Source organism: Phoenix dactylifera, unplaced genomic scaffold (assembly GCF_009389715.1).
Source record: "Phoenix dactylifera cultivar Barhee BC4 unplaced genomic scaffold, palm_55x_up_171113_PBpolish2nd_filt_p 000557F, whole genome shotgun sequence".
Taxonomy (NCBI): domain Eukaryota; kingdom Viridiplantae; phylum Streptophyta; class Magnoliopsida; order Arecales; family Arecaceae; genus Phoenix; species Phoenix dactylifera.
In genome coordinates, this window is record NW_024067964.1 from 165,011 (window position 1) to 192,620 (window position 27,610).

At 37.5% G+C, this 27,610-nt stretch overlaps 3 protein-coding genes across 7 annotated transcripts in view; 1 reads left to right on the forward strand and 2 right to left on the reverse strand.

Annotated features, from left to right (window-relative positions):
* LOC103723804 (ATP-dependent RNA helicase SUV3, mitochondrial) overlaps positions 1-1,203 on the forward strand; it is a 40,716-nt gene extending 39,513 nt beyond the window's left edge. The window contains exons 15-17 of one of the 3 annotated variants that reach the window (XR_003383014.2): positions 58-149; positions 239-661; positions 741-1,203. Coding sequence is in view for 1 of the 3 variants with exons in the window: in XM_008814843.3 (XP_008813065.2) it covers positions 58-149; positions 239-365 (219 nt within the window). In the remaining 2 variants the exon portion in view is untranslated. Of the gene's footprint in view, positions 1-57; positions 150-238; positions 707-740 lie in introns of those variants that run through there. The other 2 variants (XR_003383015.2, XM_008814843.3) reach the window with 2 other exon arrangements.
* A 2,531-nt stretch (positions 1,204-3,734) lies between these two features.
* Positions 3,735-11,735, reverse strand: LOC103723805 (EKC/KEOPS complex subunit bud32). Of its 3 annotated transcripts, none has more exons than XM_008814846.4 (7): positions 11,591-11,735; positions 7,257-7,349; positions 7,049-7,162; positions 6,458-6,736; positions 6,187-6,300; positions 4,231-4,303; positions 3,735-4,142 (listed from the first exon to the last, which is right to left on the reverse strand). In XM_008814846.4, the coding sequence occupies exons 2-7, from the start codon at positions 7,317-7,319 to the stop codon at positions 4,105-4,107; spliced, it is 681 nt and encodes a 226-aa protein (XP_008813068.1). In that variant the 5' UTR covers positions 7,320-7,349; positions 11,591-11,735; the 3' UTR covers positions 3,735-4,104. The 3 variants fall into 3 exon arrangements, with proteins under 3 accessions (XP_008813068.1, XP_008813067.1, XP_008813066.1); XM_008814845.4 differs by having other exon boundaries at positions 11,574-11,716; XM_008814844.4 differs by having other exon boundaries at positions 11,544-11,716.
* A 6,871-nt stretch (positions 11,736-18,606) lies between these two features.
* LOC103723806 (serine/threonine-protein kinase STY13) lies at positions 18,607-25,674 on the reverse strand. Its single transcript, XM_008814850.4, has 8 exons — positions 25,356-25,674; positions 25,205-25,265; positions 24,642-25,103; positions 20,512-20,633; positions 20,002-20,210; positions 19,735-19,909; positions 19,372-19,506; positions 18,607-19,144 (listed from the first exon to the last, which is right to left on the reverse strand). Exons 3-8 carry the CDS (start codon positions 24,964-24,966, stop codon positions 18,938-18,940), a joined length of 1,173 nt encoding a protein of 390 aa, XP_008813072.2. The 5' UTR covers positions 24,967-25,103; positions 25,205-25,265; positions 25,356-25,674; the 3' UTR covers positions 18,607-18,937.
* Positions 25,675-27,610: the final 1,936 nt, after the last annotated feature.

A 27,610-nucleotide genomic window follows, 5' to 3' on the forward strand; every position in this document is an offset into this window, starting at 1 on the left:
AATTCTAATGACCAGTAATTAGAATTGATCACCTGCCTTGTGATCTCATACCTGAAGGTCCTTGATCTCTATGTGTGGCTGAGCTTCCGAATGGAAGATTCGTTTCCAGACCGTGAACTGGCTTCTTCTCAGAAGGCAATCTGTAGCTTGTAAGTTGTTTGTCAAGCCTTGTGAGGTTTTTTTCCTTTGCTTGATTGTTACTGACTGATACTGATCATACAATGACTAATACTTTTAGATTGATTGAAGAGTTTTTGGAGAGACTCGGATGGCAGAGGCAAGGAAAAGGAAGCTATCGGCACAGCCCCCTTTATCTGCAGCAAAAAATATCAATGCACTTGACTGTACGGCCTTTACATTACTGAAATCCACATGGAATCTCTGTAAGGGCCATTTGACCAAGATCACACCGTTGCTAGAAATGCAGCTGAATTTACAATCACTCCTGACCCCCACAACTCCTGCCCCTTCTCTTTTTCCACCATCAACAATCAACGGAAGTATGGTTCATGTCAATGGATATCGAAGTCTGTAAAGGATATGGTTCAACTGCTGAGCATGCTGTGCCATCAAAATCCTTAAGTTTATTGTTTTGTAAAATTTGAATGCAGCCACAGATTAGCTATGTTCACTTTTGGGGTATTTTTCTAAATGTATACAGGTATGTAATTTACAATTTCTAATACAATTGATTCATTTAATGTCATCTCAGCTGACCACTGAACATATTGTGCTCTTAGCCTTCACTTTTTTCAGCTGGCTTGCGGAATAATGGCAGAAAAAAACAGCAATGTATCAAGGTATTGGCATGTACAATGATTGGACAGTGAGGGAAGACGCATTCGAATCCATCGCATCGTGATGCATTATTTCATGATCGCAATAAGATTTATTTTGAAGCAGTTAAACTAGATCATGAGGGATGATTAATCTTCATTCACCCTGTACCAGCATCACTGGCAGGAGCTTGGTCATCTGGTTTCCATCTCAACTTCATTGGATCAAAATTACCATAACCATAATACTAATTGTCAGTGAGATACTAAATATTGGTTTGAAGAAGGGAAAAAAGGTGTCCCTGCCCCCTGGAGAGTATGCAGTTTGGTGTAAGGTAAACTTAGGGCCTGTCTGGTATTGTTGCTGTTTTTGCATTTTTATTTCTCTACAAATTAATCAAATCCTACATGGAGGTGGACTTTGGCACATTTGCACGAACTTTTATTTTCGCCTGTTGTCAGAAGCAGATGTTTGCTTCCAAAGCCACTGGAGATTTTGCAAGCAATTTTGGACAATAAGAGGCTTTCATCATGCAGATTGGATGGCTAGCTGTGTTTGTTGACCACTCCAGCGACCATTGTTGGACCTCCCCTCCGCAACTCTCCCAGGACTTAAAGTGGGGTTCTTATCTTTTATTTTCATGGATGTCTCCGTACTCGGGTTATTTGAGATTTCTGATTTACCAAAAATTTAAAAAAAAATATCTCTTCTTCGGTTTTTCAAAATAGGAACAGTACTAGACGGATCCTTAGCTCTTCAGTGAACTTGTTTCTCGTTGTCTCAAGCAGAGTATTGGAGCCGGGAGTAAGAAAAGTAATCGGCAATATCGCTCGTTCGTTTGTGATGATGTTTTAATTTCTAATGGTATTTTAATTCGGCAAACTAGTCCGAAGTTGGTTGGTTAAGATGAATGGATTGTACTAACCAATAGTCAGGCTCATCATGATAAGTGGAAGAAGAATGGGAGAAGGTATGACGATAGTCGGAAGGAACAAGAAGAAGAATGAGTACCAAAGAGGGAGATGTTAGGTCTATTTACAAAAGAGAAGTATGTCTTACTAGAAGATAAATCAAAATCTCTATCAATACAAAAGATAATGCTGAATTTTTGTAGATGTAGAGGATCTTTCACGCAGTGTGCGGGCTATTTCCATACCTAGAAGCATTCCACATTAGCAGATATGCCAGGGGAGAGGCTCTGCGGAATTAAAAGAGATGATCAAATTATTGAAGACAAATAGTTGGATAAAAGAGTAGCCTTTGGTCAGCAGATCAAAATCATAATCATCAGGTTTTTATTATGCAAGTATCAAGGAGGCAATGATGTAGCCTAGTGATCCTTGGCTAATGAATATAGGGGGCATTGTTTACACATCTCAACAACTTAGCTGGTCACTAGAAGCAAGTGTCATATGGATTAAGTTTGATAGAATCAAAATAGGAGAGAGTCACATGACTCTTGCTAAGATTACATAGAGTTTAGCAATAAAATCACACTAGATGGAAACCTAGGCTGAATAACTAGAATTCGGTCATACTATTGTAACTTGTAAGCAAGCTGAAAGGTTAAGTATTGACCATGAAATATGGCCAATAGAAGACCGAGACAATGATACTAATCCTAGATTTCCAGGGACAGAGAATTATATTGTAGGTTGAATGAGGAAAGATGGCCAACACAAGATACGTTAGAATAAGTCAAATGTTGATAAGGCATGATTATTAGACTGATAATTATAGAGTCACTGTGCTTGCGTACATAAATTATAAAGTAATCGTGCTTGTGTACATGCATAGTGGGAAAATGTTTGGCGACAGTTACGAGAACCACCAGAAGTGGAGACCAGACATAAAAAGCAGTCATTAAAGTGAATAGTAATTATATTGGAGGGAAGTTATTATGTATTAGTATAAATAGGGGAATTGTACTTTAGAATGAATCCTTCAACAATCAATCAGATCATATTACTTTATCTTTATCTTAATCCTTTATCTTAAGAGTAAGCATAGCTTAAATTTTTTTTACCGTAGCCTAACACTATATCCTTACTATAACTCAATTCTACACCTTCTACTATAACCTAGCACTACACCTTTCTACTATAGCCCAGCACTATACCTACGAGTAGAAACAGCTGGTACGCATCGGAGGAAAGATGGAATGCTCCAAGATACGGACTGTGCCATGCTATGAGCTGCGCGCATAGAGAGAGAGAGGAAGGAGACCCGGCCTACGTCTGAGCTACCTTTACGTATATTTATTGAAAATTTTTAATTTTGTTCAAACCACATATGTTTGTACCACTACAGACATACATTTATTGGCTCAAAAATCATATTTAAGAACATTAAAATATATCAATACTCACTAAATTTTATTTAAAATAAAATATTAAAAAATAGAAAAATAATGTCCCATTACGAAACCACGAAGCCGTACCAACGATTGCGATGGTAGCATCCCTACACCATAGCATTTCGGGACCAAATTGGTCCTCGGATTTGTACATGCATTTAAGAACTCAATTGAAACTGTAGTGATAATATCGAATATTTAAATACTTGATTGAATAATATGTATTGACAATATCGAACTCCATTCAATAGCTTACAACTTTATTCTCCAATTTGATGTAATTAAACAACTTGTCTTTTTTTCTTTTTTTCATAGAATTTATATGTATTTATCTTTCTTTAACAATAAAAAATCCCCAAGAAATAACTCATCCTGCAGGATCTATGCTAGTTCTAACAAACAACAATGACAAGCAATTGGAATACCAAGTGTCTGTCTGTGCGCGCGTGCGTGTATCAATTTTCTAGGACAGCTGCAATAGTTTTGGATGCTTGTTATATTATAAACATGCATATTGACTACCACATATGCACCATGACCATTCTTGGAGCTTATTACAAGTCACAACAATGACATTATTCACACAGTCACTGCATGAAAATTTATACAATAAATCCGTATCTCTAATTTAAGATTGCCCGCATCGCCTTTTCAGTATAAGCGGTTGAATCGTGTTTTAACAGCTGATAGCAGTAGTTCTGATACACAAATATAATTGCAATGACAGGTTTTTGAAACTTCTAGCTCAACTGAAAATCCATTATGGCGACCACCCAAAGAAACATAATCCATTATGACATTTTGATGATCAATCTCAATGTCATTTGGTTATTAGAGAATTTGCTACAAGCAAACACATCATTACATTGATGAATGATGAATAGTCATCTCCATTAAATCCTATACAGCTTCCCTTCAAATGTCTACATGGCCTGTCTTAACATGCGTAGAAGTACTTCAGCTGAAAATGCTCATCCTACCATGGTACGCTTCCGACCACGCTGTCGCACTGTGAAGATTAAAAGATGAAACACTTCAACAAACAGCTTACACAAGCATAGGAAGGTTAAAGATGAAAATAGTGATAATTTGCATGCCTTGAGCTAGCTTGTTCATTGTAGATGACCACTGTTTTGAAGACTTCCTGTATGCAGCGAGTATTTTATCCATCTGTACAGAAAATGAGAGTCACTGCTTGACCGATCAGAGCAATAAGATTTACAACAGCTGTAACAACATTTGTTTCCAACTACTATGAGTAAAATTTCAAATTTCAATCATAATGGCAATTGTAAGTTTGGATGCCGAAGCATGGCCTGCTGGAGGAAAAAAAAACTATCAAAAGAGAACTTGACTGCAAGAAGAGAGCAATTTCTTTTCTATAGTGTGGCCAGAATGAAGGAGAGCTTGCTTAGGAATTCATTTGAATTTTCTTTGCAAAGGTAAAGGCTCTGGAAGGCTAGAAAAATGGGTAAACAAGTAGAAAAGGATACACGAAGAAGGGGATCAGAGTACCACATTTATGCCTGCAAGAAATTAACCAAAACAAAGTGTAGCAAAGTAGCATTTTCTTAATGTTGCAGTTGTTTAAGATACTCCATGCGCTGATGTTAAAAGGGAGGCCCCTTCCACCATCTTATTTGCAGTTCTTATGGTGTTAATTGATAAGATTAAGGATGAACGAAGTGTAATTTGGGTGTTATGAAAGAAAACTCTAAAGAAATATGCTCTTCCAAATAGATTGATAAAAAAAACATTCATGAAGTAATTAAATGGCTATACAAGAGCAGAAGTGATTCCCAGAGCATGTTATTGTCACCTTGCATGTTATTATTATATACTCAAGAAAAAGAAAGTAGGGAAGGATATCTCCAACAGGAATAAAGAAGGGTAGATGATGTGAAGATGCACCACGTTACTATTATCATGGCATACCATTGAGACTTTCAAAATTTTGCTTGGGCAGACGCGTGCATGCACATGTGCAGGGTGTACAGGTATGTGCACATGCAAGGTGTCTGCGCGCATGCATGTTGTGCATATGCATGTGTGTGTATGTGTGTGCGAGCTCGTGTGTGTGTCTGTGAAATCAACAATAGCCCTCTTAAAATCAAAATCTACACCATTAATCATAATATACACTGTCTAAATTGATAGAAATCAAAAAACTAACATTTATTTGGCAGGTCTCTTGCCTATGCGTCAAGTTGGCAAGCAAAATGAAAAGAAGCAATATAACGAATGAGCAAAACTATATCCAGACTATACTTGAGGAGAATATTCTCTTTAGGTAAGGTTTCCTTTGGGAACTGTACACCTTGGTCCAATTTGAACATCCAAACCATTGATCTTTTGAGGCCTTTTACATGTCCATCAAATGGATATAAGAAGGAATTGCTAGGATGTTACCATGCTTTGATACGATTCATAGACTAGAAGCATCTATATTAGTTAAAATTTGGTCCGTATATGTTGTGCGCTCTCAAATTGAGAGGACTATCATTAATTTTTCAATAGGTAGCATTTGGTCCAGCATTTGGAACCAAATACTTTCAAAGGGCATTCTAGCTTTCTTCTACATACATATAACAGCTAGTAAGATCAGTTTGATTTTACTGATTGAATAATGAACAAGGAGAAACCATAAAGCATCCAATGAGAATAGCATAGATGATGCTGTAGATATGTGCTAAAACAACACGGATAAAGTGAGCAAAAACATATTAGAAGAAGGCTACCACTGTCCATCAGGGGCTCCAGTAATTTAGTAAATTGATTGGACATATGCAGTTTGACCAAAAAGAGCAATCCTGGGGTGGGAGCCACATACATAGAATTAAATATCATAAAAAAGGGAAGCAAAAAAATTGATGGTCATGCAAGCACATGTAACTTTAGGGACTTAAAATGGCCAAGTACGATCCACATGGCTGATACCCAATAGATGGGATGAGCTGTTTAAATATTACAAATCCTAAAACACGCTAATTAGAGTAAATAAATCAAAACATGAAATTTGAATGTGACAGAAAGCAGGATCTACTCTAACTTACCACATTCCCACATGATGAATGCATAGACAACAAAGCTCTCTCAAGCACATATAAATCGACTGCTTTATCCTCAGGAAGAGTTGATATGAAGCTCAGACCAAAGTCAATAAGGACCTGAGAGAAGAACAGGAATGATTCATTCATTATTTCTACTGTATATTGTTAAATACAATTTTAGTTCTAATACATGGATGTGTGTAAATTATCTAACAGAATCACAAATTATAGCATGGAAATGGATGCTCAGAAGTGAGACGTGCTCAGATCTCACCAGCTGATTTGTCCCTTTCTTGACAATCATGTTTGATGTTGTCAAATCACCATGAACAAGACCTCCATCATGTAGCTTTCCAATTGCATTCCCTATCTGTATTGCAATATCACTTAGTCGTTCCTCAATAACACCATTTAATCCAAAATCCAGGAGTATTTCTTTTACAGATGGGCCATCGATGAATTCGAAAGTTAAAGTATGCAACAAAGGGTCCACAGCATACAAAACTGGAGTGGGAACACCAACTCGTCTTGCTTTTGTCATGCAGCGAGCTTCCTGCTCCAAATTAAAAAGATAATGAAAAAGAAAAGAAAAAGGTTGCATGTCTCAACCATGTTGACAGGTGTCCAGATAAAATACCCACTGATGAAAACAAAAGCCAAGCATAGAAGGGATTAGAAACGAATTGCTGGGAAAACTTAAAAAATTCCCTCCTCAATTGATGCAGACAAATATAAATACTCTTGACCTAGGTTATTAATTCAGAAAAGAAACTAAAACTGATAATATTCTGGAAATTGTATTTTTATGCATATAATAATCACAAAATAGTCTAGAGATAACAAATTTCATTGAAAGGAAACTTACCGCATTTAAGCGCTTAAGAGTCAATTTTGAGTCCAGTGATGGATGTCTGTACTTCTTTGAAAATCGTTCCTTGACAATGGATCTACGTCCCACAAAATTTGACTCGAAAACCCTCTGCAAAAGCACCAATCAATATCAGAAAATCCATGAAAAAAAAAAGAAAGGAAAATTCAAAGTTCTTTTTAAAAAGAAAACACATTTAACTTACAGCTTCAGCCCCCTGCTTCAGCAGTACACCAAGACCCTCTTTTTGTTTCTGATCAATCTCCATAATGATTATATACACTGGAAACCAATATACCTGTCAATAATGCAAGAAATCAGATACTTGTTTAATTATAAACATGGGTGCCATTTGGCATCTTTTTCATTTTCATCTATTTTCTGAAATAGAAACACAGAAATTCTACTTCCATTTTTTTCCAAATTTTTAGAAATATAAATACATTTTGTAGAGTCAATAAAAATTTGAACAAAGTAATGATAGTGAAGGTGATGGTAGTAGCAATGGGGGAACAGTGATGCTAGTGGCAAAAGCCGGCAGAAATATGGTGAAGGTGGTGACGATAGGAGGCAGTGATGATAGGGGCACCAGTGATATTGTGAAGGCAACAGCAATGGCAAAGAAAACGACGATGGCAACGGTGTTGTAGTGGAGGCAATGGTGGTATTGAGTTGTTGGCTATCTGATGGAGGTAGCAATGATGGCAGCGATAATGTGGTGGCAGCGGCTACAGAGATGACCAAGATTTACCAAATCGGTTCCGAGAACTGTACTTATACATTAATGGTTCGAAACGGTATGGTCGATATGGTATGGTATGTCTCCAATATCGAGACCGGCTTTCAACACTTATTTTAACTCCCAGCTATGGTACTACGTGAAACCAGATGGTACAGGTCGATAATGAGTGGTACGAAGCAGCTCCACTTGATTCAGACAAATACAAACTGATTCAGCTTATATATCGAACTAAACCTTGGTACCATGGTCTGTCGTACCGGTCCGGCCTGGAACCGGTACCGGATCAGCGTGGAATCCGGTACCAGTAGTTTATTGTTGGAGAACCGGTACGGGACCGGTTCGGACCGGTACGGAACCGGTTCGGATCGGTACGGGCCGCCACTGGTACGCCGACCGATACCGGTACGGCGGACCTTGCTTGGTACCATACCGGTAAAGATCGGCATCATGTAGTATAGAGCAGTTCCACTCAATTTGAAGTAGTATAGACTAATTCGGCTCATAAACTGAACCAAACCTTGATGCCGTACCAATATGGCTGGCATGGGGTGGTATGGGTCAGTACAGCAAACCTTAGAGACGACGACTACAGTGGTGGTAGCGGTGTTGGTAGTGGTAGTGGTGGTAAAAAATATTTTTTTTTTGAAAATATTAAACACAATAATTTCTAACTTTTATTTTTTAGAAATAACAAAAGTGATTTTTGAAAAATAGAAAATAAAAATAATAGCACCAAATATGTTTCGTTCTCATTTTCAATGGTTGAATTTTAAAATAAAAACAAGAGATAATAGTTATACCAAACAGGCCTTTGTTTTTTTTTCATTTTATCATGAGACAAAAAGGCAACAAAAATATTCCCATAGTCCAATTTATTATTTCAACTTAGAAAAATGAAGCTCATAAGACGAACTATAACTATTTGTCATAGATTTTTTACACCTCATACTAAACACAAGTACAAACCCTGACCAAGTCAAACACTCAAATCCAAGAAAAGCATTCTTTGATTTGTAAATTAGATACAATTTCAAACCACCAATATTTATTATATCAAAAGAATCCTTGTACAATTACCATTTAGCCTTTGCATGTATATATAGATTTCTTCTTTCTTTTGAGTTTTGAGACAGAAAGGCCCATAAATAAGCTACATAACGGGGGTAGCCCTCCACCAAATACCCTTAACCCCCCAAAACCTAGTGAAGATGGGATTTGAAGCCAGGTCTCTTGCTACAATCACTAAAGACTTTACCAACATGGTCAACCACCAGAGACTTCATGATACTTTTGCATATCCATGCATATAGTTATCCTATACTAAACATTGTATATGCACACGTAGTATCTATTTTCTGTACATTCGTATTATGTAACAAATTAGTTCCACAAGTATATGAGGAATGTGATCTTTTCGGTACATTCAAAAAATATTTTCAACTTCCGAAAAGGAGACTCTTTGCATTTTCATCAACACGATGCATCCACTAATTCAATATTATGGAACATAATTGATGTCTCTACAAGTTGGTACTAGAGACCTGGGCTGAATCTTGCCTATAGCCAAAAGAATAAGTTGGGCTCTGTCTCCCCTCCTACTTTCCCAAAAAAACAAAAAGGCTGCTCCAATTAAGGTGATAGTTCCATTTCTCAAAATAATAAATTGGCAATTATAGACAGGAATGCAAATTTAGATTTCTAAACAAAATTGCTTTATCTTCATAAGATTACATGTTAAGGATTTCTTACTGCAGCCTTTTTTATTTTTATAAAATATTGATACCCTTTTTTTAACATAGGCAGGCACATGTGCATAATCCAAAGTGTTTTTAGTTTGTAATAAAATTAAATGAATCATCAAACATAGCCCAGTATCTAATCTTAATTTCCTACTGATATGCATACCAAAAATTTCATCCAACACAATCACAGGTCAAACTAGAGAAGAAGGCATAAGGTTGAGAACCAAAAGATGGTTCACAATTCAAGTTATGGAGAAGGATACTTCAAAGGGCAACATAGTTCTAACTTGCTTTGGAAAAACTTTGGCAAATTGGTCTATGGCCCTGATAAATGCCTTACTAAAGCTGCATAAATCTATGCAGACCTATTGAACTAGGAAGACCATAAAGCTCATCACCTTCCATGACAAACAAGTAGTCCAATTATCCAAAATGTCCCAGGTCATCTCTCCTATCTTCCTTAAGTATCTCTAGCTAATTCAGCTATATGAAACTAGGTTTGAACTTTCATGAGTTTAGACAGAATGGCGGATTTTGTCAATTATATATGATCTGAACAGCAACACTGGATGTGCTATCTTATTTTAACACTGGATGTGCTATCTTATTTTAACACTGGACGTGCTATCTTATTTTATCTAGTTTGTAACCTCAGAACAAAGCTCCTTTAATTGTCATCAAGTAATCACAAGTTGGATGACCAGTCACTTAAACAATGTTTTGACATCTTCCTCCTGAATGGCAGTTTCCCTTGCTCATGAACATGAAAAGTAAAGAAGACTTTAAGCTGAACACACATGGTTCCCAACTTTAATATATGCAATGGAGAAATAACCAGAATATCTCCTTATCTAGCCTTCTGTAGTTAGTATGGTTCCCTTTCAGCACCATAGTACATGGTATTGTCATATTGTTTAAAAGATCAAACAAATGCATAAATATCTTCTTCAACTTGCATGGTTTCTGAGCAAACTGTCATCAAAAAAGAAATCGGCTACTTTCTTTTGGCATGAAGATATGCAGTCCAGTCATTGCAAAGGCCAAAATGAAACAAATCTAAATATCACCATAAGGATATAAGGTGAGATTCTAAAATGTAAGTTTTTATGCTTCTCATGAACTCCTATAGATTATGCAAATCAAAGATTGGATATAAAAAATGAGCTCATCAACTGTAACCATTCAAGCATGACAATTTGCTACAACATTTCATGCAAAAGATCATCAGCTACCTAATAAAAAAAAGAGAGACTCAAACGATTTCCAAATGGACAGGAAGAAGTTCTTAAAGGTGGAAATGACTCTAAAGTGTTATGCCAATGTCACATGCCAATGTAAATTAAAGGAAGAGCTTAGATGATAACAAGCTTTGAAATGGTGAATTGGGATGTTAGGAGATTATGGGTATTAGCTATCGAGTCAGGGGACACAGCCCAACCATAGTCACCGGTCCAATTGAACAGAACTGTCACATCATGATGGTAATAAACATATTAACTATTAATTATTGATATATAGAAAATTAGATTAAAATTATAAGCATATGCAGATAAATTATAAAAACATAATTTTTTATTAGCATTTTTCTAAAAACCTTTGCTATTTTGTACTCTCCATAACAACACCAAATTACAGATAACGCATAACATCTACCAACATCTTTCATTCAAGTTCTCAACATGATAACTGTGTCAGAAAAAATAGGACAAGATGAACAAAAGCATATCACATCAGAGAATCTTAGCTAAGTTAATACAAGCAAAATACATCTCTATTCATTAAAGTAAGCTATATTCTCCTCTAATCTGCTATAAATGATTAAACATAAATAAACTATCAATCTGGGCTAATTCATAGTGAAGCAGAAATCGAATAAGCTTAACGGTGAACAACTCATAGTGAAATACTAAAATCTAATTAGCTTAACAAACTAATAAGGCCTTGCGAGGGGGTACAGAAGGGAGGAAGAGAGGGGGGGGAGAGGAGGCGGGGTTCTGCTGCCGTGGACCTGGGACGAAGAAGACGAGGCTCGGGTTACCGTGGAAAGGTGCTCACTGGATGATGGAAGCCTGCCGTCCTTTGTCTGCGCCGGCGCAGGCGCCGGAGAGGAGCCGTCGAGGGCTGGAGGTTGGAGCCTGCGAGAGGAGGCGTCGAGGGCTATCCGCCTTCGGATCGATATCTCAAACAAGGGAAAATCCCAAACCGAACCCTAATCCCCTGTCCGCTTCAAGATGTGATCGGTTCGATCGAACCGGGAACTATTCGAACGAACCAACGATTTTAACCGCGGCGTTTAGCGGTTTATTTACCGGTTTTGAAGTAGGCCGGCTTTAGGAGGTAACTATACGCACCGGTTGGCTGGACCTCGACGGTTCAACAGACCGGTCCTTTTCCGGTTTTTCGACATTTCTCCGTTATAATTTGAGACGAATACCCTCTAATAGGTTTCAAAATACACGTCAGCTAATTAAAAAATCAATATTATTAATTAAAATCCTAGCTGGAGAGGACCCAGTAGGATTCTAAAAAAAAATCTTATAAGCATTATAACTACTGTTATAACGATTTCAGCCTGTTATTTAGGGAAATCATATCGTAAAATATGACGGCTATATTTTTCACTTATACCTTCATTTTAACAAAAGTGAAAGAAAAGATAAATTTATTATTTTTTATTATTTTTCATTATAGCACCAGTATAATAGCTATTATTTGAAATACTATTTTCACATTAAGAGCTTGAAAAGTTATTTTTGATTTAGATAACAACCGTTTAATTGTTATGACGGTCCACAAAAATTTTGGTTGGATTCCATTGTAACAAAATAAAGCATTTTTAAAAGTCTTGGATCCCACCACCTCATGGATTAGAACATCCCAAATCACCATTTCAAGTATGTGGAACCATGATGCAAAAGTTATATTTGTTCGAATTGATGGAAAAAATTTGATAGTGATTGATGCAAATTTTTTGGAGAAAAAAGATAGATAAAAGTTGTGAAGAGAGTGCTAGTAGTAGCGAAAGGAGAGTAATTTAGGTAGCTTGTATCAACTCTTGGAGATACCATGATTGGTGATGCTTTAGTAGCTAAAGTTAAGACAGAGTGCATCAATTTGTCACAAGCATTTAGGTGATCACTTAAGCAAGCATGGCTTTAAGGTACTCCTTAATAGAGATTTGCTTCCACGTTTTAAAACTTCAAGTTCGGAATTTTGTGAGAATTGCTTGCATAGAAAGCAGCATAGAAGCCATTTCCTTCATCTATTAGCAAAAAGCAAAGACTTTCTAGAGTAGATCCATTTTGATTCTTGGGAAGCTCGGGCCAAAACACTTGGTGGAGCATCATATTTTGTTTCTTCCATGAATGCTTACTCTAGAAAAGTCTCAGTCTAAATCATGAAGAGGAAGTATGGTACTTGTTTCAAATAGTTCAAGGTTTTGGTTGAGAATGCGAAGGGGAAAAAAAATAAGTATCTGAGATCCGATAATGGAGGAGAGTAAATCTCAAAGAAGTTTGCACTTTTGCAGTGAGCATGACATCAACAGGCATTTGACAGTCCCTGGTACACCATGATAAAATGGAGCGGTTAAGCAAATTAACCGCACGATTAGAAAGTGAGCTATTAGCATATTGATCACAACTGGATTGGAGGACTCCTTTTGATCTAAAGTAGTTTTTACAGCATGTTACTTGGTTTAGCAAGCCTATAAATTACTCTTTTCTTCGTGTATTTAGAGGTGATTCTTATCTAATGTATGGATTCTTAATTAAGGATAAGAGGACCAAGTTAGCACCTAGGTCCAAATAGTGTATTTTTCTTGACTATGCTACTGGAACAAAGGGGTAAGAGATTGTGGGACCCTATCCATGTTGATTTTTATCTAAGATATTAGTCAGTGAAGATTCTATGAAAAAAGGAAAAGTATAGCTTGAGTCAAAAACAAAAGACACAATTGAAGTTGAAGCACCAAAGCATGATGACAATGAGCAAGTTGGTATAAGAAATTAGTAGGCTGAGGATCATGAGCCTGAACCCAAAGAAGAGCATGTGCAAGAAGAAGAAGAGTCACAAGAAAATTAAGGCAAGTTTAGAAGGACAAATAAATCTCCTATATGGCTTAACAACTGTCATTTCTTATGTTTACATAACATAGGAAGATGAGCCTAGTACAATATCGTGAGACTTGTGAGGCCATTGAAACTAGCTGCAGAACATCCATGGAGGAAGAGATGGAGGCCTCGCACAAGAATAAAACTTGGGATTTGGTGAAATCGACGAAGGGGCAAAAAGCCATTGGTTGTAGGTGCACCTTCAAGTTGAAGAAAGGTACTAATGGGAATGTGGAGAGATATGCTCAAAAATCAGGTGGACTTCAAAGAATTTTTCTCTCAATTGTTTGCATAGAGACTATCCATGTCATTTTGAAGTTCCCAGCTAAAATAATTGACTTGGACCTCGAGCGGTTAGATGTGAAGATGCCTTTGTGCATGAAAATCTAGATGAAGAGATTTATATGACTCAACCTGAAGATTTTGTTGAATAAAAAAAGAATTTGGTTTGCAGGATGAATAAATTATTGTATGGGTTAAAGAAGGTGCCAAGGTGTTGGTACAAGCTATTTGATTCGTCCATTGTGAGCTTGGGATTTTGTAGATGCAAAGCTGATCATTGTGTCTATGTGTGTAAATTAGAAGGGTTATAGGAACAAGGTCCTAATTGCTTCAATATGCACAAAAAAAGCTTGTCATTACTTCATTACTTAAGCTACAAACTTTCTTCTTTTTTTTTCTTTTTTTTTCTTTTTCTTTTTTGGTACAATAGTAGTTCATATCAACATAGCATGAATACTACCCTCAGCATCACTAGAAAGAAGGCTACATAAAGATGAGGGGACAGAGTCGGGCTCAGTCCAAAGAACCTCTTCCGAATGGTGAGCAGCAAAGAAGGTGACCCAGTCTGCAGCCCTGTTCGTCTTTCGAAACACATGGGCAACCTGAATCGAACAACAGCATGCCACTAACCTCTGGATGTCCTTGAGAATACGGTGGCCATCTGCCCGGTGCCCGACATTCCGAATCCACTAGGCCACCATAGAGGAGTCTCCCTCCAGGATGAGATAGTCTACGCTAGGCACCCCTCGCATAGGTGACGACTCCCTCCCATGCCGCCCTGAGCTCGGCTCCAATGGCCATCATATCACCGGTACGTCGCCCGCTTGCCGCGACTAGTTTAGAAGCATGATCCCAAATCACAAACCCCATCCCTCCTCTATCTTCTCCTGTTGAAGCACTGCTATCAAAGTTTACCTTGAGGTGGCCAGAGGGTGGGGGTTCCCAAGTAACAAGAGTCACTCGAGGCGTTGCAGCAGCGAAGTGGGAACCCTAGATATCCCTAGCCAACCTCGGTGGAGATGCCCGGGTAATGGCAATGATCTCAGTCGCATGACAGATGGCCCTGTCCACCACAACCCTCGAAAGGGTTCTCCTGTCCTCAAAAATGCAGGCATTCCGGTCCAGCCAAATGTGATACGCCATATAAACGCATATGATACCTCTCTCCACTGTACCTGGTAAACCTACCAACAACCTCAAGTGGGCCACAAGATCCTCCACTGACTCCACATCCGCAATAAGGAAACGGGTGCCTGCTGCCAGACCTACACAGCTCGAGGGCACCCAAGCAGATCCTCCGAGTCTGTGCACTCTTCACACATCGGGGTGACCCTGACTCTCCTACTAGCTAAAACACTCCGGATCGGTAGACACCCCCACGCCACCTTCCATATGAATAAGGCCACTCGAGGGTGCACTCGCATCCTCCATATCCACCTGCCCTCGATCTGCCGAGTAGCCTCTCTGCCCATCAGTGCCTGCAGGTCTCCGGTACTCACCCTCACCCTCCTCATCGAAGTCTACAGCAACCTGTCTCTCAACTCCTCACCTGGAATCGGAATAGTCAATATCTTCTCAGCCAACTGCTCCCCGAAGATCTCTTAGATCATCGCCTCGTTCCACCCTCCCCCACCTTGACTGATCAAAGCACTGACTCTCCACCCAGACAATCTCGCCGAGCCCACCATCGTCGGTGTCCTCCCAAGCGGTTGATCGGTCATCCAAGCATCTCAAAGGACATCGATCGACCGCCCATTACCAATCGCCCATCTGATCGCTGGGAGGACCATCAGAGCGTAGGTGCATATCTCCTTCCAGATGAAGAAACTATGACGACCTACCCAAAAATCATCCATCACCGAACACATACCATACTTGCCCCTCAAGAGGGCACTCCATAAACTATTCGGCTCCAGAATATACCTAACTGCCCGCCCTACTACATAGAAGTGGAGAAGGCAAAGATGTCTCGAGTATCATATTCGCCTACAGTAAGGAACCTATATATTTGTTATGGTTTGCACTAGACCGAACATTGCTCGTGTAGTGGGAGTGGTTAAACAATATATAGCAAATCCAAGCCAAGATCATTGAATATTTTGAAGTGGATCCTTTGTTAGGATACTACTAGTATTGCAATCTATTATGTTGGTAGACATTTGGTGCTACTTGGTCTTGTGACTATCGATTTTGTTGGTGATAGAAATTGAAGGCATTCCATCATAGGCTATGTTTTCTCTCTAACAAAAGGTGCAAGAAGTTGGATGTCTAAGCTACAAACTGTTGTTGCTCTTTCTACACAGAAGATCCACACTAATAAAATTTCAGCTAATATACTTACAATGCACGTCATTAGAGAGAAGTTCACATGGAGTAGAGCTTCACATGGAGATGATTGGTGAGATTAAGGTGTGGTCTCTTGATATATATACTTGGTGTTCAATGTGTTCAAAGAGATGTTGAAGTTTTCAAGTGAGATAATACTGGGGGTGTGAAAACCTGGGGGGCAGGACCCTACCCCACTCACCTGTCTCTAAGCATGAGTGGGACTCTTCCACCTACCTTCATGAGTTTGAGCAGAAGTGGGAAAGCATTCAGTAACCTACTCCCTCTCTTGTTTCTTTTTTACTCATCACCTCATCTACTCTTTCATGTATCCTACTCCTAACCGGCTTCCCACTCTCCTACTTGTGCGTATACTAAGCTTATGTTGGCCCCATAAATAGAGGAGATTATGATGAAGTGTTAAGACATAACAAGTGGTGTTTTGAGAGAATGCTCGAGGGCTTGGCAGGTTTAAGAATGGTGCTATGTTGGCTTTCTAAGCTGATTGAAGGCAAATCTCTGAGCATCATTCGACTACCGATGGGCTTTTGTTAGCATTGTAAGGAGCATTATTTGAGCATATGTTCTCTTTATTATTGTTGTCATGCTTATTTTATTACTCTCTCTACACTGTGATTCTCTTTAAATTAATTGAAAAGAGTAAATACCTCCACTGGATGTAAAGAATTATGTTGAACTGCTTAAAATTTGGTATGCCGTATCATTTTTAATTTTTTATTTTCTATTATTATTTCTATTGCTCTTCGAGTCATAACATGACTCTCTTAATGAAAATGGGTTGGGACTTGAGATATCCAGTCTCTTTATCCTAAAAAAGGGAAACAAAAAGTCCATTTAATAGACAAGCCAATGGATCCATAATTCTTTATTAGTGATCTAACTCTGATCCTATGATTTACTCTAAAGCTCGGTCAAGATCTTATATGGACAAAATTCCAGTCGAATTGGTTCCTCTTGCATTACTCATAACTTTATATTATTGGCAATATGTTTATTCCCTTGGTTAGATTAAAATTAATTATAATTCCTTATTTCTGCTTTCGAAGATGAATGATGAACGCACTGTTGTATCAAGCCTAACCACTTTCTTTCATAGATACAACATTTCTCAAAGTTGTGGAGAATCATGAAGGATTGCCCTTGACTGTAGGAACTAATCCACATAAAGAATGAAGTAGATTTTCCTTGACGACTCCCCCAAATATTATAGACCATCATTACAAGCACTCTAGCTCTGTTTTATAGTTGGAAAAAAGGACCCCCTCATTAAGAAACCCTGGTGCGATTAAAAATTCTACATTCACAAAGAAATTATTTCAGCTCAACTGCTATTCGCTAAACTTCAATTGTCATATTATGAGTTGTAAATCTGAAACCATTTAGATGAGTAAGACTTTAAATGTTATGGTTTAAGTCCACTTAGGGCTAAAACCATTTGCATAATTTCTTACTATGTACTTTTAGTAGTCTTCCTATTCCTCGCTCCCTTGGACTCCTCCGGAGTGATATAAAAATGTTAAAATTATGATAAGGGGTGACAAAGTATCTTACATTTGAAGGAGACTTGGCTTTTATCTTCATTTGGTAAAATGAGGCTTAATGAATTCATCATAAGATCAATGAATGGGTACAAATAACTCCGCTAGGCCGCCCTTGAGGTCATGTAATAATTGAATCCAAGGCACAAATGTGTAGATGGATCAACTCTCAAAGTTCTCGACCATAGTCTATAAATCCATGGTGAAAACTTGTTATTGAGAATGATCTTAATTCTTTTTTCTTTTCCTTTTTTTTTCAATATTTGCTTATTGTTATAACATCTAGAATGTTTTCATAAATAGCTTCAACCGGATCTTGATATAATGGTATAGAACATTTAAATTTACATCTTTACAAAAGAAAAGTTGAATAGAAGAGGTATTTAGATATTGAAGAGCATAATGGACTAATAAGTTTAAGAGAGTATTATCAAGGTACAAGTATTGGTTAACGGGTCTTTATGCAACTTAATTGTCAATGCCCAGGAGTCACTCATGGGATGGTGCTACCTTTCAGACATGCATGAACAATTTACTGTGCCATCAAAATTTTCTCTTGTGAAATTGTTGCATGTCATGGCTAACAAAAAATAATGCCTAATGTGAACCATCATCATGGGTGAACAGGAAGTGCTTTCGGAGGAGCATGGACAGCAAATGATCCGACATTTTATGCAAACAAGAACCAAGACTTCTACCAAATTTTCAACTCAATCGGAATTACCAATGAAACCCTTACAGTATCAAGAAAAATATATGAATGTATTTGCAACCCATCACAGAACATAATAAATGAAACTGGGATGTTAGATCATACAAGCTAACAACACCATGGTCTTAGCATCATGATCAGACTTTGTGGGTTTAGGAAATACAATTTAATAATGTATGATATATTTCTCAGGTCTGCTTTACAGACATCAGTGGCAATAAGATCACAGCCAACGATGTAAGCGGTGTCAATTTTGAAGTACACCAACAGCTTGAGGTTAAAATGTTGCATTTAATATGGATATGGCACACTTTTTCAATCTCTCAACTCAAAAATAGGAGTCTCATGATCAATAACTTCCAAATCTGAATCATAATGGAAGCTCCTCGCATATATATTATAAATAAGGACACTATGGACCACGAGCTGGATTAAAGCAGAAGCATCCACCCACCTGATCTTCGGGTATCATCCCACCTCCTTTATTGGTGTCAATTGCCTCTAAGAGCTTCACAACTTCATCCATTTCTGGTCGTTTATCAGGATTTGCATCCCAGCATTTCCGCATAATATATGCTAAAGAGTTTGGACAGCATCGAGGGATTTCTGGCCGTAAATTCTGCCAAAAATTGAGAATAAATTACAACCCATTTTTGCTTCTCATTAAACTTCTGCTAGCACTGATTTAAGATGTGAAAAAACATCATGTTCGAAGTACTTTCTTGAATTGACAAGGATTAATTGTTGTGTGTTCTGGTTAGTCATATGAAGAAAAATGCAGCTCAATTTCTTAAAGTAGGTAGAAGCAAATGAATAGAACATAAAAGTTTTAGTGATGAGAGTAACCTGTCGAACAACAGCAGAGGAGACTTCAACGAAGCTGAGATCAGGGTATGGCATGTCACAGCAGTAGATCTCCCACAAACATATGCCAAAGCTGTAGACATCACACTTGTGGTTGTATGGTTTACCTTCAAGAACCTGTCATGCTCCTTCCATCAGAATTGCTTGCATGCAAATTGTTTTAAATGACTGGGGAAAGGATATTCCTAAAACTAGTTCATGACAAAAATATAACAGATATTCACTAAACTCAGAACTATATTTTAGCAAGTCTTCTATACCTATACATATTATAGAATTCTGTTAAGTTCTTTCAAAAGATATATATCCAACAGGAATAAGATATGCATATAAGGAGATGGGCACCTCTGGCGCCATATATCCAAGGGTACCCGTTTCACCAGTCATATCCTTGGGATTCTGAGCCTCGACACGAGCAACACCAAAATCAGCAATTTTAAGATTTCGCTGGGTATCCAATAACATATTTTCGGTCTTGACATCGCGATGTACAATCTTCTTTGAATGTAAATAGCTCAATCTGAAATAAGAGAGTATTTTTTTCATTTTCAGTAGCACTAAGAATCTGCTGTAATATTAAGTATAACGTGGAATTGCTAGTGCAATGCTTACCCTCTAGCAAGGTCCAATGCAAGTTGAATAACAATCTTATAGGCAAGTTTCTTTCTCCTGTTTTTTATTAAATATTGTTTCAACGTTCCCCCAGCAAGATATTCCACAACAACACAACATGCTTGAGCTGGAAGTGAACTGTGGTCATTGCAGGTAGCATTCTTTTGTGGAATCCTGAGGTCTGAGGTACCCATTGAAGCCCCAATGAACTGCAACAAAAAATATTTAAGTTATAAATGGACCATATAGATTTGAACCCAATGAACGAAAAGAACATAAGAAGGAATATATTCCTACTTTGGAACAGAAGATGACATGGAATAGAACTTCAAGAGCAAACTTATATATTAATCATCATGAAATACCCCAAGGAAACCAATTTTGAAGATAGATATACTTTGATCAACCAATGCATATCAGTAAGCATTATTAGAATACAATACAATGGTTCTTTGTGCCAAGTACAAGTCATATAATGCTTAAAGATGATGGTTCCAATGAAGTCCTCACCTTGGTAACATTTGAATGTTTAAGCTTATGCCAAACAGCAACCTCCTGCTGAAATGATGTTCGGAGAGCCACAGTTTCAGCATCAGTTGTGAACCCATCTTCTCCCCAGTTCAACAACTTCACTATATAATGTAGAAAACAATTATTATGTAACACAAACGTCAGGTAATGGAAATATTGTATCATTGAGAGATACACCTGGAGACTGTTTGAAACCAGCTTACACTAGTATCATGTATATATTATAAAAAATCACTCAACAAATTTATTCTGTCCCTATTATTCATTGCAAAATATTAGTGCAGGACTGTATCCGTTAACCAACAACTAATGAACATGAAACAACTTTTGAACCACCAATTAAACATGATATTTTGCCCTTAGACACTGTTAGAAAAGAGTAAAATTTACACAATCAAACAATAAAAGAAAACAAAAACATATAAACAGGAAGTAGAAAATGGAAAACACCCATGGTAAACTTGAGGGAACAAAGAAGACATGACGGGAAAAGATTCAGGAAACTATTTCCAAGTGTCTCGGATTATGGTGTATGCATACAAAGAATGTTTCCTATAATTCTAACTTGTTTTTCTGCATATTCTGCAGTGTAAAGGTCATGTTTGTAATTCTTAAGAAAAAATGAATCGAGAGAGAGAATCAGGAAAACAAGTTGTCTACAATAATGAGCAATTATGCACGAGAGAAAATCATGCATCCATAAGCATACTTCTGCCACATGGATCACCAAGCTTGGATCTTGATTGTCCTCAAGCAAGAATATAGCATTTCATAGGAAAGAGGTTTCGTGAGGAGATCCACGAACCATGAGCAACTCAACAACATTCATGCAGATCAAATACAGAAATGGAAGGATTGCAAGCTAAACTAAAAATCACCTTACTATATCACACAGAACTTTACATTGGTTTCATCAACTCTTCCAAATAACTCCTACGAAACATAAGAGATTATCTATCACTAGATCCAGTAAAATAATCTACATGTAGACTAGATACAGATGAAATCATGAAAGTTCGTCGTGGACTCAAAATGATAAAGATGGAATTTCACCAAAATAGGGCCATATTCTTGGCATCTCCTTCACTAAATTCTTAACTTTATTTTCGGAATCACACGCATGGTATGCATTTTTCCCTTTTTTATTGAAAATTCTCTTGACTTCTAAGTCACTCAAGTCATGACATTCACTCTGTCCAAATTAAATGTCTGAGCTTATCTTTTTGCACCAAGCTATGTTGAAAGGTTAACCAACAAGGCATCTTCTTTATTATTGAAGGTCGCTATGCAAGTGTCAGGCATTCATGCCACTTTATAGTCCTGCAAAAAAATATGTGAGACACAACTGAGTTTTTGGCATTTTATTGGGATGCAAGGGGTCAAGTTCATTGAGAAGGGAGTTCAGCCTCCGTGCAAATAGGAGGATAAGGACATAATTATTCAGTTATACAGCTTCTCCAAGCCCGTATGAGTTCTTAATCAGGCAAGCAATCAAAAGCAGATGGCAATAGGCAGTATCCGCTTCTTCAACCCCTAATCCAAGTTGAAAGCCTTATTGCTTGAGATCGCTTAGATTAACCTCAATGAAAGCCCTTTAAACAACCAAGGATCTTTAGTACTTGGGTCAAAAAACTCTCAGTCCAACTAAACCTTACTACAATCGAGTTAAAAGCAGAAGATCTAAGCACAACTTAAATATGAACACCTATACCAACACTCAAATATTTTAGGCAGGTTGGATAATATGGATGAACTTGCTAGCCCCACCTTCTCTTTCTAAGCCCTCTAGCAAAGATTCTAGCACCTTTCCTTGTCATGGTTTATTCATTTCACATCCTCCATTTAAATGTTCTGCCTTTGCCTACATCAGGTGCCGCCACTATGCCACCTTCCTACCCTTGTTTCTCAGTATATCCTTCTATGCTTCATCATACATTTATCTCAATACTGTCATCTCTACAACCTCTATCTTGTGTGCTCCCTTTTTGTTGCCAACACTGAAAATGCAACATTGCAAGCTTTGCTACCATATTACAAAATTTCCCTTTAGGTATGCCACATGTGAAAGGTGCCAACTAGTTCAACTAGTAAAATTATCAGCTAGTTCAACTAGTAAAATTACTAAGAGTTGGGCACCAACGACCTTGGTTCAAGTCCTGCCCTCACCTTATTTTGGTCAAGATTCCACCCATTCTATTCGCCAAAAAAATTAAGGAAAAAAAAAGGTATGCCAAGGTATGCATCAGTCCCATAACAGCTAAGAAACACTCGACACTTCATCCACCAAACTTTTAGATATGCCTTCAAATATCACTTTGTTCTTTATACTATAAATATAAGGTATCAAAACCAATCACAAAATAGTCATCTTTGTCATCAATTTTAGCTACAGGTTCGATTTGATTTCTGTATTCATCGATATTCCATCCCGTTTACCCTCTACTCATCCTACTAACTTTTAGGCCCTTGACCTCCGAACTTTTCCTCCATGATTCCAAATGCGAATTAGACCTTATCCTCTTCTCATTCATTTGCATGTAACATACATCATGGCACATCCTACTGAATATTAGCAGTGAATTTACCAACAACTAGTATTTGGCACATGCAATGCCAATGTTTGTTCAAGTGAAGAGAGCATTTGATGGATGGCTGTCACCACATCAATCAAGATTGTTTGTAGCAGATTTGATAAATATACTACCTGTTTAACCTTCGATTAGTTATTTCTTTTATTTAATCATTCAAGAGTGAATAAAACTTAGGTATGATAAAATTTGTCATTATGTAATCTAACCTTTAGGCAAGAATTATAGTCATCCTGAACCGAATTTTGAATCACTATCAAAATTCGGTAAACTAACCAAGTGAAAAACAGCAATCACATAAATCTACTTGAAATTTCACAATCATAATCTTTTCTTCTCCCCCCCTCACTAAGGTCAATAGCCTCCATTTCTGTGCAATATTTTACAAATGAAATATTTCCATAACTTGCCTCTTTGAACCTCAAATCCTGCTCTAAACCACGAAATAGATAAAAACATCATTTCTTTTATATGAAATTGTAGAATAGGTTCTTTGTCCAGTCCTGACATACGTAACCTATAGATTATTCCTGAACTGCATCAACCCTTAGTTGACCATTTTTCAAAAATCATCAACCATCCAAATGAGATATTATAGTCATTACCAACTCCATAATCATTTACCACAAAAATATATCTTGCAACGGAAGGAAAAACTGAATTAATATGTTTCCATGCCTCCCTAAGTTAAATTATCTAAAGAAAAAGATAACAGGAAAAAAAGATTAAGAGAGCAATTCTTTTCTCAAAATGACAATGATGATGATATACTACAGATTCAGAGTATGCCCTTCATGTTGCCAAGAAACAAGATAATTTGACAAGGCTCTATAACAGACAATCAGAAGAATTTGAAAATAAACATCTGACTGGGATAAGCAGCATAGTTGGACAAGTAGGCAACAAGTGTCTGGGTATTACAGAATTAATCACACAAGTACTTGAGCCTCCTTGAAACCCTCCATAATGGGTCCTTTTGTTAAAACTATGGACATCCTTGTGATGTAATGAGGATACTTAGCAGAAACTGCTAGACATGGGGATTAGACCTAGAAAGAAGTTTCAAAATTAAGGAATGAGGAGTCGGTATCCTCGTGAAACCTCAAAGGTAATGAAGCATTAGGAGGCATCCCAATTACGATTGGTACCTGTGATTTTCAAGCATGCTTCCTTATACAATCTTCCATGGAGCCTTCCTGATTAGAGTTATGTTCCATGTGCAATCCCAGTTTTATAAAAGAAGGATTATACAATGATGATGTCCTTCCCAGAAGAATATTTACAAGAATGAGAAAATACCTACTGATACACATATATGCATAGTTGAATATGAATATAAAAAACTAGAACTTGCACACATGGAACAGTTTGCAATATATTAAATTATATTTTGAGACAGCTTTTCTTATTGCATAGAAATTGTAAATAGTAACAAGTCTGAATTAATCATATATGCAGACGCCAACAGAATATAACAAGTCTTGCAATTTTTCTTGAGCTCAAAAGGGAGCGGATAAGTACCTGCAACATCTTGGCCATCATAAGTGCCACGATACACGGTACCGTAGGTCCCTTTAGCAACAACATACCTTATATCCAGCTTACATAGATCGACCTCCCATTCTTCTTTGGGCTTAAGAGGACCACTCTTGTCCTTGATCCACACCCTAGAAAGTCTTTTCTCCAGCTGAATATCCAAGCTCTTGAGGTCAATCTTATCAGCTCTCAAGAACATGTCCTTGTTGCTCAAGCTCCCGGAACTCTTCAATTTATTCTGTGAAACCCCCTCCTTCGCTTCGGAAGCAAGCCCAACACTTCCATTCTCTGTTTCTATCCTCAAATCCATATTGACAAATTAACCCACCCTCAAAATGAACCTCAAATGGAGGGAATTTCCCCGAAAAGTTATAAATTTTTCATAATTTTCTCCATCAGTCATCAACCGACCGCAGTCCTCAGCCAGACGCCATGGAATCCAGAATCCTTTCGATCAAATGCCAAAATCAATCAAACACGGAAGAAAAACCAACACCATAAATAAAAAAAAAATACTTAATTTTCACAGCAAACAATGCGAAACAAACCTGAAATCAGAGCCAATCGCCAGAACTCGGCTAGCAGAACCTCCAAAATCCCAACTTTTCGCTGCCAGACAGCAACGTCGTCAACTTAGACCCAAATTCAACGAAAAAAAGGCGATTTCAAGATTTTGAAAGCTAGGATCGAAAAAAGCACCAGCTTTTCGAAATCCGAAACAGGATAGGGATCGAAGGGTGGAGAAAACGGGAGGAGACGAGTAATCCACAAGAAAAGGAAGCCGATCTCGTTGAGCAGGGGCACAGAACCCTATGTAACAACCTCGAGGTGGCTCTCGGATCGATTTCGAGTAGCGAAACAAAAGGGGAAAAGGAAGGGGAGGGGGGGGGGGTGGAAGAAGGGAAGGACAGCGTCACTTCGGTCGTCAGGAGAGAAAGAGCCAGAGAGAGAGAGAAGGAGGGTGGATGAAAGGGCGCGAGGAATTACGCCCTTAAAATGAGGGGAAGAGACGACCGCTTCCAACGAAAAGAAGCCACAACAACGGAGGAGCCAAAAACCAAATACAAGAGACAGCCAGAGAGAAAAGGAAAGTTCTCTTTTTACAGAAAAGTCCCTAATATTCTTATTACACCGTATGCAAAGGTTGTCCATTGGATGATTTTGTTTTCAAAACTTGGTAACATAAGAAGCTTATAGTTTACTTGAGTTTGTTCTACTAAGAGAATGGTACTTACAGCCTAGCCTATGAAATTCCTTACATAAGATTGAGCCATGAGATGTGTGCCATTCTTAATATGGAACATGAAGCATGGCATGCCCAAGCATGATAAGCTAGCATTTTCTTTGTCAAGATATTTACATTTTAAATTTTTTGTAACGCTAATTACCATTTTATGATAATACATCATTTTCTGTATGCCCAATTTGATACATATTTGAAGAATAAATCTTGTTTTTAAAATACAGTTATAATTATTTCCATGTTAATCTTGTCTCAGTTAATATTAAGTCATGTTACCAATTAAAAAAAGACAAATTAGAGTAATTTTAGCAATTGCTACTGAGGTAGATTTAGTTTAAAGGAGATGCCAAAATTTTTATTTAAACACTTCTTAAGCAATGCCTCTTGCTAGTAAAATTTTTATTCAAATGATCACACTTTAAGATCATACTTGCCCTTTAATCATGTAATATGGAAGTCTAGATTATAAAAGTTTGCTTATTATATCTCTAGCAGTCTTGGTGCATGATTTCATGTACATAAATAAAATATAGGAAAGGTGGATGGATGAAACTAAACCACATGTTCCTGAGCTATTCTTGTTATATCATCATCATCAAACTTGTTCACAAGTCCAAATGACCGAGCCAAGGACGTTTAAAAGGTGACGTTATTTTTATTTGAACAAAGACAGGGGGTTGGATGCAAAGTATGCATTTGCTTGGTAGATAATTTACTAAAAGGCGGGAATGCCGTGCAACAGGCGGCAGGGTATTTGCGGAGCCTCGAAGTTCCCGCCGAACCATCAAAATTATTCTTCCCATTTGTTTTCTTTACTTATTTAATAGTACTAATAATAATAAGATATCAAAAATAGAATTGTTTTTTAAATAGAATTTTCGTTACACTTACCGTACGGTGACGGCAACGATGGGCTCTGTCGCTGATTTTGCCACCCTGGATTTTCCAAATTTCACGCCGAGACTCCCGCCAACGTATTGGAGGAAGATCATTTGGTGAGGTCACCAGGAAACAATCATTTGGAAAAAGACGTTTTAGCTCGCCAGCTAACCGTTTACACAGATCGCAAAGCATAGGTGTTGGATAAGAGATTTGCTGCAAAAGAGGTTGGAAATGGACCATTGAACGGAAACTTCCAAGATTTGATCTCATTTTAGGGTTTACCTGAATGTTTTTAGTTGGGATTTAGCATTCAGTGATGATTTGTTGGAGTCTACGAAACTTGCAAGACTGAAAGAAGATAAGGCTTTTTTAAGAACTTCAATAACTAGGCTCCAAGGGTCGAGGGTGTATCATTAGCATGAATCCACCACTGGATCATCGGCCACTTGCTTTCATATTTGTGTTAATAGATGAATGATCAAATTTGGAGCATTTTTAGATCCATGGGCTTGGTGATCCAATGGTGGTTTCGTGCAAAAAAAAGATGAATATAAATGCAAGTTCTATATTAGAATTATTTCGTTGGGTCAAAATATAGGATTGAGTTATGCAATGGTTTGGAAGTCTATGATAAATATAGAATGAACTAGTATGCTAATGAAATGCAACTAGAATATGCATTCTATCATCTCACCCTGCATACATTTAATGTCAATTGATGATATGTCATATCCAATTGCTAAAATGTTCACCTCCAATGTATATCTTAATCTCAATCATTTAATTATCTAAAGATAGGAACAAATCTAGCTTGTATAAGCTTCTTGAA

What these genes read in the sequence shown, in the direction of transcription:
- LOC103723806 (XM_008814850.4), bottom strand. Translation starts at nt 24,966, where the DNA reads ATGGATTTGAGGATAGAAACAGAGAATGGAAGTGTTGGGCTTGCTTCC. An exon ending in AACATTCAAATGTTACCAAG is followed by an intron (nt 20,211 to 20,511) that starts GTGAGGACTTCA and finishes TTTTTGTTGCAG; the next exon opens with TTCATTGGGGCTTCAATGGG. An exon ending in GCATTGGACCTTGCTAGAGG is followed by an intron (nt 19,910 to 20,001) that starts GTAAGCATTGCA and finishes CTCTTATTTCAG; the next exon opens with ATTGAGCTATTTACATTCAA.
- LOC103723805 (XM_008814846.4), bottom strand. Translation starts at nt 7,319, where the DNA reads ATGGAGATTGATCAGAAACAAAAAGAGGGTCTTGGTGTACTGCTGAAG. An exon ending in CTCTTAAGCGCTTAAATGCG is followed by an intron (nt 6,737 to 7,048) that starts GTAAGTTTCCTT and finishes AATTTGGAGCAG; the next exon opens with GAAGCTCGCTGCATGACAAA. An exon ending in AATGAACAAGCTAGCTCAAG is followed by an intron (nt 4,143 to 4,230) that starts GCATGCAAATTA and finishes TAATCTTCACAG; the next exon opens with TGCGACAGCGTGGTCGGAAG.